At 32.5% G+C, this 18,937-nt stretch overlaps 1 protein-coding gene across 28 annotated transcripts in view; it reads left to right on the top strand.

Moving 5' to 3' along the window:
* LOC145249540 (uncharacterized) overlaps nucleotides 1-18,937 on the top strand; it is a 917,547-nt gene that overhangs the window by 761,537 nt on the left and 137,073 nt on the right. For all 28 annotated transcript variants that reach the window (XM_080111167.1, XM_080111174.1, XM_080111165.1 and 25 more), the window contains 2 exons: nucleotides 720-781; nucleotides 5,764-5,804. In XM_080111167.1, coding sequence (XP_079967293.1) covers nucleotides 720-781; nucleotides 5,764-5,804 — 103 coding nt within the window. The remainder of the gene's footprint in view (nucleotides 1-719; nucleotides 782-5,763; nucleotides 5,805-18,937) is intronic.

Genomic DNA, 18,937 nt, shown 5'->3' on the forward strand with positions numbered 1-18,937 from the left:
ATTTATGTATTCATTCTTTTGCGGATTGTTATTTTTTTCTTCATAGTTGTTGCTGTTTCACCACGTTTCGGCCAACTTATCCTCTAGTCTGCTTGGGCAGAATTGAAACTGCTATCTTCAAACAGGTGAGCATTGCCGGAAGATAGCGGTTTCAGCCTTACTCAAGCAGACCAGAGGATTAGTTGACCAAAATGTGGTGAAACAACAACTATGGAAGGCAGTAATTACTGGGGATACAGTTACAAGACTCAGCATTCCTATCCGATTATGGTCAATCACTTAAAAAAGGCCAGAGGATGAGCTGGCCGAAACATGGTGAAACAGCAAATATGATGAGGATAACAGTCCACAAAAGATTGAATGCATGAACTTTAATATATGAATTAAAACTTTAACCATGGTATTCACTATTATCAAATTTCTTAATTTTAACCAAATTGACAATCCATTCATTGCATTAACCTTTGTCCTGGAGTGGCCTTTAGCCATGCTAAGAAATTCCGCCTTGTAAGATATTCACAACAAAAATCCATCTCCCTACCACAGCTCAAAGGAATTTTCCTTATTTTTTTTTTTTTTTTCCAAACCAACTAAAATTTCTATTATTAACAGAAATTCCTACCAAAAACTTCCCACGTTTCTATCATACTGTTGAGTACATTAACCCCCATTGTGCGCTTGTATATGCAAATAATTTTAATGTTTTAATTTAACTTCAGCTCCATCTTCCAAAGCGTTGGACGCCATGAAGAGATCCTCATCAGTTCCTATTCGGCCTCAGGTAAGTTTTTATACAATCAACCATTTTTTTTTAGTGCTATCAGATCAGGCTGTCTGAAGATACTGGCTTCCTGATGTAAAATGCAGCAAACATTGGTGTTATTGTTTTTTTTTTTCCTTTCCTTTTGCAAAACTCAATCATGTTTTGCAAAGTCAAAAGCAACACTTTTACTCAACAAAATAACCAAACCAAACACCATGAATAAATATTTGAAGTATAAAAACTTTTTCCAAAATTACTGGATTCAGCATTAAACAACCTTAAAAGTTTTGATGCCATAAAAAAAATAAATAGATAAAAAAAATAAAAAATAAATAAAAGCAAACATGAGTAAATATTTGAAGACATAAAAAATTTTAAGCATAAAAACTTTTACTAAAATTATTTGTTCTGACAAAAAGCATTGAGATGCCGTAATACAAAACTGCCAATCATTTAGAAAAAAATTGTTAAGTTATATTTTTTTTTACAATCAGGTCAAATCTCTCATCTTGTTTGTGTTATTCATAACTATTTAAAAAAAAAAAAAAAAAATGTTGCAAACTAGCTGTCCTAACCCGGCATTGCCCCGGAGTCTTGATTGACCCAAAAGTTTTTTTTTAAATATGGAGCAAGTGCAATATTAAACCATTGAAACACATTCCCTTTAGTAGATTTAATTTTTAAAAATTATTTTAGGTTAAATAGTGCTAATATACAGCATTATCATGATGACACACCAGTTCTCGTTATATCACCGAAGTTAAGCAGTGTTGAGCCTGATCAATACTGGATGAGTAACCATTGAGGAATACCAGGCACTGTATGTAGGTGGATATCGACACCTCTATGCAAGAAGGGACTGCTTGTGAATGTGTAAGTCCCATGAAAATTCCTCTTTTCAAGGAATTCTGTTTAACTTTCCTATGGTGACTGCCACCTAGGTACAGTAAGCAGTGTTAAATATAGCTTTAGAAAATTGCAATGTCTTAATCTCTGTTGATCTGTTAAAAATTTTGAAAGTAATTCAAATTAAGTTCGATTCAATTATTTAAATTCTTTCAAATTTAGGGTGCTTATGAAGTAATTCATTTTTATTTATTCTTTTTTAATGATAAACAAGATTAAAAAGCTGAATTGTTTGCTTGGTCTGTGTTGTTGGGAAGCATTTTGTTTATAACTAGAAGTTCTGCCCGGCTTTGCTTGAGGCCCTATGTACTGTTCATAACTTTGTGCGTATGTATGTATTAAAAAGTGTGAATATGTACGGTAATGCCTTTCTATATAATAGGCTTCTTTAACTACCATAGAGAAATATTGGTAGATACCACAGAGGTCAATTTTTTTTTTTTAACTTTGACCCCAATTTTAACCCCTTTAACATTTATTGTTTTGGGCTCAAATTAAATTAAAATGTTTGACCCATGTCCAAGTAACCTACTTCTAAAATTTCAAGTGTTTAGACCCCAAATTGGCGAAGAAGTTTGGTAGAGTCTGCGAACGTCAACCCTGTAAAATTCAACCTCTTGCCAGCCAAATTTTCACCCAAAAACTGATTAAAAATCTTGCCCTATGTCTGAATAAACTTTATGTAAAATTTCAAATGTTTAGACCAAAAATTGACTGAGTAGTTTGGTAGAGACCGCAGAGGTCAATTTTTTAAAAACTTTGACCCCAATTATGACCCCTTAACATTTATTGTTTTGGGCTCAAATGAAATTATGAAGTTAGATCCATGTCCAAGTAACCTATATCTAAAATTTCCAGTGCTTTAACCCAAAATTGGTGGAGGAGTTTGGTAGAGGTTTTAAAGGTCAAATCGTTGAACTTTGACCCCTTAACAGCCATATTCCTAACCGAAAACCGATTTAAAAAGATTTTCCCAAATCTCAATACCCCTTATGCCAAATCTCGAGTCTGTAGACCGAAAATTGACAAAGTTATTTCGTAGGGAAATGCACACACACACTCACACACAGACATTTTCACTTTTCTAGATACTTGCAATTACTTCCTTACATTTGTAATCGCAATAACCCAGTGTGGGTTGAGCTGACACCAACTAAATTGGCTGTGCCACTTGTCAAAGCAATCTATCTAGGTCTGTCCTCTGCTGACTTCTCAGCATACTTCAGCTATTTGCGATTCAATTGTCCCACAACAAAAATACGAGGACCCAGCATAGCTTCCAAGTTGGCTTTAATCATCATGAGTCGCGTCCTCAGTTAACCACCAATCTTCTTGCACCATCTCAGTAGTGGTGTTGATGCTATTGGTCAGTTCGTGGACAATAAAGGATGTGCCCAAACCCATTCGAACCTCCTGATAAGAAATACTTCAAGTCTAGGAAGCTTATATTATCGTAATGATTGTAGCATTTAGGATGCGGTTGGAGATATGGATACTGAGAATGTGCTAATGACAGCACCTGTAGAAGACTTCCAGCCTTTGAATGTTAACTACTCGTATAAGCTAGGTTTTGCACCCGTAGAGAAGGAAACGTCAAATGAATCCGCAACTTATGATTTATAGCGCATCACTGGATGAATCCAGGGCAAAACTACAAATTCAACTTGATTTATCAACATAATCTTTTTTTTTTTTAGGGTGGTACAGTGATGCAAATCCTTCTCTAACAATTTGATGCCATTTTTATGAAACGATTTGTATTTGGCCTCAAAATTTGCCTCAGTTTCTGATGTCTTTTTTTCCTTGAAACCAAATCTCTTTGCTGGGAACATTCTTTTGAGGTTCACAAGCAGCTAGTAATCGCTGAAGGGTGAAATGCAATTCATGTATTTTTGTCACCATTGTGATCAACTTGACATGGTGCATTATTTTAATGAAAGAGTGCCTTTTTTTTCCATTTATGAACATTCATTTGGACATTTTTTGGTAGTTTGTTCCGTCAAATGCACTAAAAATACTATTTGGTATTAATAGTTCTTTTATTTCTCAATGTAATTGATGAACTTTGTGTATCCTAAAATATGGAGGCCAAAACCTTGTCTGCTGATATTTGTGTTTGTCACTTTAGATGGCTTGAAGTGATGGATTTGTTTCATCTATTGTCACACAAAAGAAACTTTATGTTGAAACACTTGCAACTAACACTTCGAATCGTCACTGCATTGTCATTTGGTTACCCTGCTAGTATACATATAAAAGTACTTATGTAGAATATGGACTATACTATTGTTGGGATTATCCGGGCAGTTTACATAAACCGTTGGAATGTGCTGAACAACAGTTTTGTGTTTTTTGTGGGTTTTTTTGCAAACGCTGGACAATTTTTTCAGTGAGAAATATTATTTCTATTATTGCAAACATAATTTAATGAAAAATTAACTGAAAAATGAAAACTATATTCTTTGTTATGTAGAAAATACAGTAATTATTGGACAATTTTTTATGAAACCTTAAGAAAATTAAATTCAAATCCTGCAAAAAAAACAAAAAACACTAATTGTAAAATAAGTTTCATAAATAAATATTTATTTTTTGAATAAAAACTGATCGTAAACAAAAATTAAAAAAAGATTGTGATTTTTTTTCAAATAAAGATAAATATTTTTGATTTTTTAAACCAATTATAGCAAAATAAAACTCCCAAATTAGAACATAAATAACTATTAAGCTGACAAAGTTTTGGGCTTTTTTTAATTTTTAAATTCTGATGAATGTATCTTGGCTCAAACAAAAATTTATTGATCAAAACTGTGAGTGTTTCAGCATAAAGTTTCTTTTGTGTGACAATAGATGAAACAAATCCATCACTTCAAGCCATCTAAAATGACAAACACTTTCAGAATGAACACACTTTCACCAACACAAAATAATTGTATTTATGCCAGTAATGTAAAGGTCTTGGATTTTGGTGGGGATGAAGTCGCTGAAGGCATTTTTGATATCACCTAGGTTTTTTAAGTATTTCTCACGCAGAAAGTTGTTGTGATGCTTGAAAAAATGATAGTCGGTAGGCGGGTGGTTTGGAGAGTATGGCGGATGAGGCAGTTTTGTACCCCCAAATTCATTCAATTTCTGCAAGGTCGGTTTAGTAACGTGCGGTCAGGCGTTGTCATGTAGGAAAATCGGGCCTTTTCTACTGACTAATATTTAGTATTGTTGAAGTTTCTGATGCATTTCATCCACTTGTTGACAGTACTTCTTCACTGTAATGGTTTTGCTTGCATTAAAAAAAACAGATGAAACTGGTTGCAGACCACCAAACAGTCAGCATGACCTTTTGGTACAACTCTGGCTTTGGGAAGTGTCGTGGAGCTTCGCCGGCATCTAACCACTGAGCTGAGTATCGCCAGTTGTAAAGAACCCACTTCTTATCGCAAGTCATAACCAGGTTGAGAAATGGGTTCTTGTTGCATAAATGAAAGGAAAATAACACTTCATAAGTGTTTCATTTGGTTGTTGTTCAATTAATGAGGTACCTATTTAAGGTTTTTTTTTTTTTCGTTTTTCCAATCTCTCTCAAGTGGTTGAAAATCGTCATATGTTACATCTAATTCAGAAGCAAGTTATCAAACAGTTGTGCATGGATTGGTTTCGACTAAGGCTCTTAATTGATCGTTGTAAGCATCAGATAGCAGACCACTACGCTTATCAGTTTCAAAATTCTCGTCGCCGCCACGAAATTTCTTAAACCACCTTTGTGCTGTGCATTCAGTAGTGGTTCTTAGGCCAAAGGCTTCATTGATATCATGAGCTGTTTCAGCAGCTTTTCAGCCTAGCTGTAATTGAAATAAGAAAATTGTGCAAATTTGCTTTTTTTCCATCTTGTATGTAAACATTCTGAAAAGAAGACTAAATTGTTTTAAAGCAATTGTAATATAAACGATTACCTAGTGAAAAACGCTCTTTAAAATTATATATAAAGTAACGGTATTATAACAAACTTTTTTGAAAATACATCATTTGAAATCAAAATTAAAAATTCTGCAGGAAGTTTCTTGTTGATCTAACAGTATAAACATTTTTTTTTTTTTCAGAGCACAAGTTCTATCTATCACCAACGGCATAGTTTACCAAAGTAAGTATAACTCTCAGTTTAAATTTTATTTTAAAGTTCTTGTTATTGTCTGGCTATATATTAATTGATTGATTATTTTGCCTGGATTGATTTTGTTGGTTTTATTCGCTGTGCCAAGTATTCTCATATTATCGATTGACCACGCCCTTCCTGTATACATTTTTATGGCATGTATTATTCTGATTGGACATATTTGTATAATATAATTTTGGATTCTGATTCGCTGAATACAAAAACAAATGTGTTATTCAAGTGTGCTTGTTAGAAATCAATTTGTGACTAAATGTTGTTCACTGAAATGTATTTTGTTTAGCTGTATCGAGTGTGATACAAAGCGATTGTGGCGTTATTTCTCTTGATTTCATTATTTCTTTAGCTTTGTGCGTTATGACTTGCAATTTTATTCCTGAAGAATAGATATATTTGATTGCATGAATTCATTTTTATTTTCCACTAGCGGGGATGCCCAGCATTGCCCGTGTGTTTGGAGGTGTAAAAGAAGGGGGGGAAAATGTTTTGGTACGAAGGTAGGCTCAAACCCGAAGCCTTGACGCGAAGGTGCAAAAGAAAGGAAAAAAATCTGGCATCTTACCCGCTCAACTACGACGGGAAAGGGATGAAAACCATTTTAATTTAACAATTAAAACGTTAAATAAAGACAGATGCGTGAATTTAATGAGGTCAAACATCATGCTGTAGAGGGAATGAAATCGTGCACTTAACTTTTGCTGTGAGGCAGTTTTTTTTGGTTTTCTTTCACTAACTTAGACTGTGCAGTAGTTTTTTTTCTTTTGTTGGATAGAAAAACCAGCTCCCCATAAAAAGGGAAGTTAGCAATTTTTTGATATAAGGGGTTTCCCCCGCATTGATCAAACCTCATTGCTTTTTTGGAGGTCCCTAGCACAAGTGCCAGGGACTGTTTAAACTACGGATTCAGTTTCACTTTTATACTGAGAAGCCAAATAAACACGCTTAGACAAAGAAATAGTGCGAAAATAGCGTGTAAAAGTCGTTCAAATAAAAGATAGATGTGACCCCCCCCCCTTCGTAAATCTTAGATATTGTAATTTAAACAGTATATAAAAAGTTTTAAGAATGAGTGAACCCCGAGTGCCCCCCCCTTCTCCCAAAGCCTTTGCTGGACATACACAAAAAATGCGCACACTAACACAGATTTTGTCTTTTAGATATATATATATATATATATATATATATATATATATATATATATATATATAGTTGGATGTGTGGGCATAACAAGACTGGTTAATTTAGCAGAATAAAAAATTTGGATCTGTGGAAAATACTAAGTCTACAAATATTGAACCGTTAACATACCTTTTGAAAATAGTTGTTTTAAAATAACCTGAATATTTAGTTTTGCCCCTTCCATCTCTCTCCTTGGTAATATTGTGCCTTTTTAAAAACCTTCTGGCAATAAATTTACCTATGCCATAAAATATAATTTTTTTGTAATGCATATGCTCCAAAACTACTGGTCAGAATTGCATCAAATTTGCCATGAAGCAATTTTGGCTGGTAAAAGTTTTAATACACCTAACACTGCTTTTCCTACTACTAATCTTTAGAGTTCTGTAATTTGCTTGAAGCATTGTACATAATGTATTAGAAACTGATATTTGAAAGCAATGACAATGCTATATTAGGTGGAAGGCATTGTTTGATAAAAGACCATATGAGGCAAAAGTAGCTTAAATGACAATGTTGAATTTAATAATTGGTTAAATGTTATTGTATTAAATCAAAGATGGTATGATGCCTAATTTTCTTTTCTTATATTTTGAGGTAAAAACCTCCTTTCCAAAAAATTCTAAAACCTCCATTCATCTCTAAAAAGAATTTTCACTTATGTAAACTTCAGTCAGCTGCTGCTGATTCTTTGTTAGGCAAATCAGATTTCTGCATAGAGAGCATGAACATCTTGCTGCATGAATGACTAGTCTGCACAAAGTTCTCATTGTTGATCACAACTATTTGTTAACCTGCATGGATGCGGGTGATTGTTCCTGACACTGAGAACCCCAACCCTCAGTGGTTGCATACAAAGTCGGGGAAGGTTTAGCCCAAAATACACAGAGGTATAACACAAAAGCAATGCCATCATTTTCACTCTGTTGATTTGTGGTTCCATGCCTGACAAGTCTTTTGCTTACCACATGTAGAGACAATGGAAAGGTATGAACCCACAATCCTCTTCCTTCAGTTATGGGTAATATAACCAATTATGCATAATGAATTGTTTAGAATAATTTGGATTTGAGGACTGGTGATGCTGCTGCTGCTTTTGTTGTTCTTGTTAAACTTCTGCACAGAAAGATCGTGCTCTATAAAACCATATTAAGTTGATCTTTATTAGTATTTAATTCAATAGCGTATGATAAAAAAAGTGGAAAGAATAGAAATTGAATGACAATATATATGCAATCATAACAGAGAAATGTAGTTTGCTTAAAGCATTGCTGGTAACTATGTGGACATTTATGAAGGTTGATAGGAATGCTAAAAGAAAGCATAAACAACAAAAAAAGACAGTATCCCAGATATTTTTATTAACCCTTTATGACCCGAGTTATGATGTAGATGATTAAAAAATATTTAATTTTAGATGGCGGCATACTGAATGTAAGCAGTGGACAGCTGAAATCCGGAGGTATCTGGCATCTACCCAGATATTGAACTAATATGTACAAGGCGTGTTTGAATCCATTCCCACTTTATTTTTGTCATTATATTCATTGATTTATGACCGAACCTTGCATGCAGTCATACTTGTTGATCGTAGCAGTTGCATACAAAATCAGGAAAGGTTTGTCCCAGAATGCGCATAGGAACAGTACAAAAACATTGTTAGTTTCACTCCATTGATCTACTGTTCTGTGCTTGACATGTCTTTGCTTGTCAAACACAGAGGCAGAGATGACCAAAAATAACCAATACTGATGCCAACTCCTCTTGAATTTTCACCGGAGCCCTGTTTGTTAGCTAGGGAGCTCTGACATTATAACGTTGCCACTGCTTCTACTACAGTGAAGAAGGGGTTAGGCTTTAAGGGATAACTGCTACTGATTCTGGACTCTGTAAACTGAATTAACTCCCCTAGTATTATGTGCGAAGAAATAGCTATTTATTGATATAGACATTAAATGACAGCACATTGAGAGATTACTTGCATTTATCAAAGGAACAGATAAAATAAAACGTGTGTCGGATATCAAAGATTTGTACATGAGTGTATATTGTGACAAAGTTGACATGATAATTGAGGTCATAGTTTCTGATCGATTTTCTTTTGAAAACTGGAAAAAAAATTAAGTAAAAGTATATGTAAATAAAGTAATGCAAAAATTTACAGTTTGAATTGGGTTTTTATAAATTAATTACATGTTCAGTTTCAGAAGAAAATAGTTTCATTCTACTTCATGCAGCCATAGTAGACAACTTTTAACCTGAAGAAGTCTGACTGAACCATATCTGCAAATGTGTTGCTAAATTTTAGCAAAAACATATCTTTATACTTGATATACAGCTCTATTTATTATTGAGCGCTTTTATATCGACAGTAAGGATTTACTGAATTCTTACCCTATGAATGTGACCTTAACCTGGATTACTACACACATGCACACGTATATACATACACACACACACACATATATATATATATATATATATATATATATATATATATATATATATATATATAACTTGTTTGAAATGAAAGTTATGAAATTTCCCATTCATTTTCCAGCTAAAACTGGATTACTTTGTATGAAATGTTGAAAGCATTCTTTTCGTATTAGTAAAGTAATCTTCAAACGATATCATTGGACAGGTTAGGGTCAAACTGTACAACTAATGGCTATTAATGACTAACCCATAATTAGTAACGAAAAGACCCTCACCCCTTTGTTTCTGCACTTGTTTGCTTGAATCATTTTTTTTTTCTTCTTCTTCTTCTTCTTCTTCTTCAGACTATACTGAGGACTTAAGGGAATGGTAGAGGGGCAGTTGTGGAGGCTTGTTTCAAATTTGTAGAGACCAAAATAGATATATATAAAAATTTATGTATTTAAATTTTATGATTTGAAAAGGTTAATCTTCAAATGTAGAATTGAATAAATCCATTTCCTTAACCCATGAGTTTTCAATGCTTATTCATCTCTTGAGAATAAAAATATTAGCAAATGTTTTTATTGGTTTGCACCTTATTTGCTAAAAGCAATAAACATAGAAAATTAAAAGTTTTTAAAACATTTTAGATACATATTAGAACATTTTTAATTTTCTATTTTTATTCCTTTTAGCAAATAAGGTGCAACCCAATAAAAACATTTGCTAATCTTTTTCCTCTGAAGAGATGAATAAGCATTGAAAACTCATGGGTTAAGGAAATAGATTTATTCAATTGAATTCTTTGTTTTCAAACAATAAAAAATTCTACATTTGAAGATTAACCTTTTCAAATCATAAAATTTAAATAAATAATTTTTGATTGATTTGCTCTATCTTGTATAATGAGCAATTTTATTTAGCTGGGATTGTCTTATATAAAATATTACATCTAATAATATTTTGTAAGACCAAAAATCATTAGATTTGCATATCAGTTGATATATTTCGTTTCATTATTCTAGTGTGTGTGTGTGTGTGTGTGTGTGTGTGTGTGTGTATAGTTTTTTGCTAACATCGGCAAGTTGAGATTTCAGTTAATGTTGCTTCTTCGGGGCCACTGCTAAATGTTGTTGATGTTAGCAAAAAATAAATAAAAATTACACTTATATTCATAAGTTCTACGAATTGCTACTTTAATATCAAGTACTATTTGAACAGATGTATACCAACATATTGCTTAGAAATAATCTTAAATTTTTCACACATTATGTATGAGAGGGAGTAATAAAATGTATTTAATAATAATTAAGACTTTCCATACTCTACTTTAGTTTCGTAGTAGTTCCACTCATCACAAATGTATTATCCCATATGTCTGTATACGTTTGAATGGTAGTTCAAATGTATTATCCCATATGTCTGTATACGTTTGAATGGTAGTTCAAATGTATTATCCCATATGTCTGTATACGTTTGAATGGTAGTTCAAATGTATTATCCCAAAGGTCTGTATACGTTTGAATGGTAGTTCAAATGTATTATCCCATAGGTCTGTATACGTTTGAATGGTAGTTCAAATGTATTATCCCATAGGTCTGTATACGTTTGAATGGTAGTTCAAATGTATTATCCCATAGGTCTGTATACGTTTGAATGGTAGTTCAAATGTATTATCCCATATGTCTGTATACGTTTGAATGGTAGTTCAAATGTATTATCCCATATGTCTGTATACGTTTGAATGGTAGTTCAAATGTATTATCCCATATGTCTGTATACGTTTGAATGGTAGTTCAAATGTATTATCCCATATGTCTGTATACGTTTGAATGGTAGTTCAAATGTATTATCCCATATGTCTGTATACGTTTGAATGGTAGTTCAAATTAGCTAGAATTGAAGTCTAGTGTTATCACCTTTTGTTTCCATTCACTTAAAAAAAAAAAATAAAGTTAGGCACAATCAATGGCAAATTATTTTTTTTATATTTGTTGTATCATTTTATATTGCTTTACTAACAAATAACTTCTATCGTTTTGAAGACATGTGAGAAAATACCAAAGTATAAATACTTTTCAGAGCTCTCATACAAATTAATTGATCAAACATAGTCTTGGTAAGCAAAGCGAACAGCATTAATGCCCCCTCCCGCCAAAGCATTTTTTTTCTTTTTTTTATATCAAAATTTTCTACAAGGATTAACATCAACAATAAAAGGGTATAAAATGTATATTATAATAACAATAATGAAAAAAAAAAACCGTCAATGCAATACTATGTTTACATCTATTTTATCACTCTCCATCCCCTTTCTTAAAAGATGGAATCGCCTGATCGCTGCAGTTGCAATGCAAAAGTATTAAGTTTTATCTAATGTTTTTTTTTTTGTTGTTGTTGAACATCATTCATGATGATTTTCTTGACATTCATCCCCCCTCCCCCCTATCTTTTTATCAGGAATTCTTTCTAGAAGGATATTGGGTACTTAGAGAGACAATGTGATGGTGGCAAATGTCCTTAAGTGAAAGTGTTTCTGTGGAATGAACTGGATTCAAAGTTGGAACACTGAGGTTGCCAGTTAACCACCATGATGTCTCAGATGTTACTGTTGTGTTGAATGTGGAACTTTAACTAAAATATATCATCCTGACCTTCAAATTAGAGTTTAATTTGTTGTTGTATCTGTTTTGTCCAAAGATGGTACAATAATATTGTGAGGTTTGTGTTTATTTTGGATGTTCATAGAATGGAAATATGTTGCAAACACTTAGAAAAATTTGTGAGATATTGCTCCATAGCCAGATATATTCTGAATCTCTATTAAGCTGAGTACTTAGATAAGTACACGACACAATCGTGTTGACACATCAGTTCTTGTCAGATCACTGGAGTTAAGCAACGTTGAGCCTGGTCAGTACTAAAATGGGTGACCATTTGGGACTTCCAAGTGCTGTATGTGCTCTCTGCTTATCTCAGCATTTTTTCCAGTTGTCCTGGACTTCTCCTTGTCACTGGATCCAAGCAGTGCAGATTCAGGAGAGGTGTGGTTGGAGATTGTGCAACACTTGCGTCAGTTACATGCGCAGCTACTCTTACCAGGGGTATCCATTGTCTTTTGAGACTGAACAGAGGCATCGAATAGATAAGTATGTGGCAGTTTGAACAAAGGTGATACAATAATATGGTAGGGTCTGCATTTGTTCCATACTTTCATTGAATGCATGGTAGCAGCGATATACAATGTATGAATGATACAGCTGCGAAATTACTGTTTAAATAATTAAATTAATATAAAACCATATTAAGTTGATCTTTATTAGCATTTAATTCAATAGTGTATGATAAACTAAACTGGAAAAAAAAATAGAAATTGAATGGCAATATATATGCAATCATAAAGGAGAAATGTAGTTTGTTTAAAGCATTGCTGGTAAGTATGTGGACATTTATGAAGGTTGATAGCAATGCAGAAAAAAACAGAATGCTAAAAGAAAGAATAAAAAAAAAGACAGTATCCCAGATATTTTTATTGACCCTTTATGACCTGAATTATGATGTAGATGATTAAAAAATATTTAATTTTAGATGGTGGAATACTGAATGTAAGCAATGGACAGTTGTAATTCGGCTGTATCTGGCATTTATCCAGATACTGAACTAATACATACAAGGCGTGTTTGAATCAGTTCCCACTTTATTTATGCCGTTATATTCATTTACTTATGACTGAACGAATTAGTTCAACCAGGTCATAAAGGGTTTATATTTATCAGTAAGCTCCATATTTACTGATTTGATGTGTGAAAGACTTTTTGGGAAATAGATTTTTTTGAAGATTCATAACTCAAATATTATCTTCGATTGTTTGTTTTTGTTCATACTTTCTTTTATCATTCCAGTTTTTCTGCATAGCAATCAGCCTTCATACATCCACACATAAATGCTATCATGCTTTAATCAATCGTTCTTGCCAGGCAATTAGTTCATTGAAATTGATGAGTGAGCTATTTTATCCCTGAGCTACACTCTCCTAAAATAAGTAGATAGTTCAAGCATAACCAGGACCAGAAAACAATTTTCTTTTTAATTTCAAGAAGAAAAAAAGAGCGACATTAAGTCTGTGATCATCTGTGTGACTCATATTGCAGTGAATTAGTCAGGACATCTCATAGCCACCATTTTTGTTTCTCTCCATTTTTCTTTGACAGTGGTGAGTAAGGAAAAAAGAAAGAAAAAAATGCAAGCATTTTTTTCTTTCTTTTTTTTTATGTAATCTAATTCCTGAATGCAGTTTTAGTATAGGTCAGCCAAAATGCAGTGATTGTATGACAAATATTACATACACAAAAAAGTTAAGTGATCTAGAACAATTAAAAAAAAAAAAAAAATAAAATAAATTGCAAAATTATTATTGAAGAATGGGAAGCTGTAAATGGCCAAGGTTATAGATGAGACATATTTGCCTGATACATTAGGTTTTAAATCGATGATATTGCAGACGTATTCATTATAACATCATTAGTTCGTCAACATGTTTAGCAGAACTCCTTAGTGAAAGATGGTCATGGTTCAGTTTATCAACATAATTATGTTAACTAATTTTTCTGCATAGATTCGCTATCTGGGTGGGATATGTGGCATGTGTGTATATATATATATATATATATATATATTCGCAGACCCCCAGCATGATCCGATCACAAAATGATTGAATATATTTTAATTAATGCTGATTTCATATTTATTATTATTATTATTATTATTATTATTATTATATTGTACCCAATACAGTAGAACCTTGGGATATGACATTAATTCGTTCCAGGGTTGGGATCGTAAGGTGAAATTGCTGTATGGCGAGGCCTAAGCAAAATTTTATACAGTACACATTAAAAATTAGTAACAATACAGTATATAATACACATGCATATAATCAAATAACATTATAAATAACACCGTAAGACAAGGCAAATATCGTAATCAGGGTCCAGGAAAACATTGTATTGCACATTGCAGTCTAAAAAAAAAAAAAAAACGTATATCAGGGCTACCGTATCCCGGGGTTCTACTGTATATACTAGTGATTTCAAAAGTTCAAAAAAATAAATAAATATATATATGAATGACTTGTGTGCCATCGGCTAGAATCAAAACAAAAATAGCATTATTTGTTACCATCTGAGCTAAGTCCATATGCATATCAGAACTTTAAAAGATAAGATTGTTAAGCATATAAATGTATATTTGCACATATTATGCCTTTCAATTTTCAATTTTTACCCCTTAGCAGCTATTTTTACTGACTAAAAAGTAAATTGAATTTGTGTCACAAGTCTGCATCCTATATCAAGTTTCAAATTATAGACCAAAAGCTGATAGAGTTGAATCGTTCTGCACACGCAGACATAGTCACTTATGTATATAGTCTCTGGGTAAGTCCATTATTCCAGAAATAGGTATATCAGCTTACTCTATAACAGACATACTTGGTCACAGATGTTATTTTGGCGTTTTCCTTGTAGACTGGATGCCTCACAAAGACTTTTAGATTCCTTTCCCTCCTACTGTTTTATGGATAATGCTTTTAAATGCACGTCTGTATGCAAAATGGGAAATCAACATATGGCAGAGCTTTGAATTGAATTTGATCTTTGTTTTCTTATTAGTACCTCCCCTCCCTCCATCCACCACGTTTCTTAATGGTGTAATCGATCGATCAGATATCTGTCGGCAATTCAATTTGTTGGAAGGTCAAATCACAGCAGTGGTCATTTAAGTTAATGTACTTGTTTATTTTGGTTGTGTTTTCCTACTTTTATGACATATCAACCCTTTTTCAAGGGTTAACACCTGTTGTAAACAATTGACAAATTGTTTTCTGTGTCAGTTTTATGACATATCTGTCTTTTTCGGTATTAATTATGAAATCCAATAACTATTCTAAGCTTAAGTTATGCGCATACTTAGGAGAGTTTTGCCACATGCTTGGAAACCAAATTCTGTTACCCTTCTGTATTTGGACTAGGAATCAATTGTTTTGTTGTTTCATCATTTACTAAAAGCATCTTCAGTGCTGTGTAAGTATATACAGCTTTCAGGTTTTTATATTTTACACTTTTACGGTTTTTGATTCACTGTGCACCTTCCCAATATCAGGAATGATTTTGTATGGAGCTGCAATGTTCTTTTGCTGAAGCATCTGCTTGTCTATAGTCACCAAAGGTCCTATGATCATCTGTAAAGAACAAGAGTATATAACATCTTTTTTACATACGGGCATACCATAAACAGCTTTTAAAAATTCGTTATTAAACTAATTTATCTCTAGCCAGATAATAATTTATTCTTCTCGAGTTAATTTTTATCATTTCCACCTGTGTTTTCGTTCGCTTTCCTGCATAAGCCGAACCTATAATTGGCAGAAAAAATGCTGAGATTCATTAGCGTATAAGTAGTTTGCTCAATGGGTAGTGGCATCTCTTTCTATTCTTTTCTGTTGTTGTTCAACCGTTATCTCATTTTCCTGTAGCTATAAAAACTGAAACACTAGCAAAACAATAACAAATCTGTTGTTTTCTCTGCTCGACGTGGGTTATTTTTCTGATTTTATTCAGGTTTAATTAAAGCAAGTTCATTGAGATGATTGCCATCCCTCTTAAAGGGGCAGTGGAAGAGCTTAGAAATAGATGTCTATTCACTTTGATCATGAATGCCAAACAGACAGCAGGCTTCTCTGCTATATACTCACTTTAGAATATCTGTCCATGACACTATATCCTGACACGTAGACTTATTTCTCGTCTTTTAACTTCTAATAGAATTTTCCTTTTTTTCTGCTTATTTTAGCCTTATGTGGAAAATATCATCTTTGGTCTTGAGTTGTAAGCCATGTTTAGTTTCAAAAGAGTTTCCGATGGGTAGTTATTCTATACAAGAATACAAAATACAGAAGAGATGTTGCGAGTTTGTCTCTGATGTATCGTTATTTTCATGGAAAGTGTTCGAATGAGCTTCAATCTATGGTCCCCCTCGCCAAACTTTCACAAGAAACACTCGTCTAGCTGTAAACACTATTAATAATTCCCCCCACTCTTTATCTGTGCCTAAACCTAAACGTAGATTCCATGAACAAAGCTTTTTTCTTAGAACTGCACGCCTGTGGAATTGTCTTCCGTTTTCCTGCTTTCCGGCTGACTACAATATGGTTGTCTTCAAGTCTAACGTAAATAAGTTCTTGATGAGCCGTTCCATACAAGTTATCAACTTTACCAAATTTTCATTACTAATGATTACTATAATGTCCAATTTCTACTGTACACTCTTTAACCCTTATCCTTGAGTGGCCTCTAGGCCTTGATAATGTGGTGATGCCTGTGTAAAAAAAAAAAAAAAAAGTTCTGGAGATGACGAATTCTCAGTAGATAGCTGTTCTGTACAGATTCCGGACTTCATAATTTTGCAGCTAATGAGCAAAAGATCCTTCTCGTGTTGATACAAAAAAAATAAAATATATGCAAGGTTGCTAAATAGGTTTAATTTTTATGGAGCAATTCTAGTTTCTGATTGGTTGATAACAGAATGTGAATTAATTTGATTCGTTAGTTCATAGCAACAGCGTTTATAAATAGAATCTCCCAACTACGAAGGACGATACCTAATCAGGAGTCAGAAATATTGCAACAGAACGATTTCAATATTTTTCACAATTCCAATACAATTACAAATTCTAATTCTTTGTAAATCTCTAGATGTTTAACTGTAAAAGTATTTTTTTCTGATTACCATAAAAACATGTTTTAACTGTACATATATTTTCTCAAACGTAAAAATAAACTTGTGGTGGTGGTTGGGGGGAGGGTGATCTATAGATTTTTGTTTGCTGGTATTTTAAAATCAATAAATATTTATTTTAATATTACTACCAGCAGTGGAAGATTTTATTTTTAAACGAAATCAAATAATAAAAAAAAAAAAAAAAAGACTTAAAGGAATCATTTTTGGCATTGGAAAATAGGCACAGATTTTTCCGATACCCTCAAAAGTTCTGATTTCTCAAACTCCTGATTTCAATTAATCGTCCTAACACTAATCATTTTTAAAACTAATTTTACAAGTCCATACTATCTTGCGACTTGTGTAATAAAATGACATGTTATGGGTTAATCATTTTGAGAAAAAAACAAAGATTGTTACAGTAATTAACCAATATTTGTCACATTGGTTAGTTTAACAGGTTCCATGAAATTTTTAAAGTGAAAGTGTTTGTAAAATGTAATTTTTACTACTTTTATCAGATGAGGGGTGGGTATGAATATATTGCTCTGGACTTCTTGTTTTTTGCATAATATACTAGCATGTAGCCCAAATTTTAATCTTTTTACTTCTATTGAAATTTTCCCCTTTTCTACTTAATCCAGCTTTAAGGACAAAATACCGTTTTTAAGATTTTTTTTTTTTTTTTTTTTTTTTTTTTTACACCCACATCTCATGTTGCTATATCATTTTCAACTATGTTCAGTTCTGTAACTCTAGTGGATTGCTTTATCTCTCTCTAAGCGCTTTTTCGGTTGAAAATCCTTCATCTGTGATGAACAACTTCTGAAGGAATATTAAAAATAACTGTTAAGATCTGTGCCTTAGAGATCTGAATAAAAAGAGAGAAAAAACCTTGAGGCTTGATTTTTATCTTATCTTATATACTCTTCAATAGCAAATGCCAAGTATTGCATGGTTGTGTTGAAAGCTCATATCTAGAAACTTGTATGTTATTAAGGACTGAACGTTTGGAGAAGCAATGTTGTCTGAAGTCTATAGTAATATATAAATAGTTGACTGAACCATGCTCATGATTGTGTAGCGATACCTAAATGTTTATGTAAAAAAGTATATTTTTCTCTACTTTGTATTGCACACTCTTGTATAAACCTCATTATGATTCATTCTCTGAATATTCTTAACTTGAAATAATAATTATATATATATATATATATATATATATATATATATATATATATATATATACACACATATATATATATATATATACACACACCTACACACTCCCAAAAGGGAGTAGTAAGTTGTATAATGGATTTGTCTGAACTCCATAAAAATGTAGTAGTTTTGTAAATAACAAACACTTTTTTGCTTGTGTAAAGATGAACAACACAGACCAGTAGAACACTTTTCAATGAATAGGTTAGTAAAAAAAAAAAAGTAATCTGGAGTATTAAAAAAAAAAAAAAAAAAAAAAAGAAATTCTATATCCGGAACGTTTTTTGTCCCTACCTTTTAAGGGAGGTGGTGTTTGATCAACACTGCTGATGAACCCTGAAATCAAATATTATTTGTTTTTAAATTTTCTTCATGGTAAACAAATGATGATTCTTATAATGATATTGAGACTAGCATAAATTCTTGGAAGCAAACAGATTACATTACAAGCAAAGGAGTTTTCAACAAAGAACTTGGAACTAAAAAAATTCTTTTTTTTTTTTTTT

The sequence above is a fragment of the Euprymna scolopes genome, chromosome 28 (genome assembly GCF_053919585.1).
Source record: "Euprymna scolopes isolate OS-2025 chromosome 28, ASM5391958v1, whole genome shotgun sequence".
Taxonomy (NCBI): Eukaryota; Metazoa; Mollusca; class Cephalopoda; order Sepiida; family Sepiolidae; genus Euprymna; species Euprymna scolopes.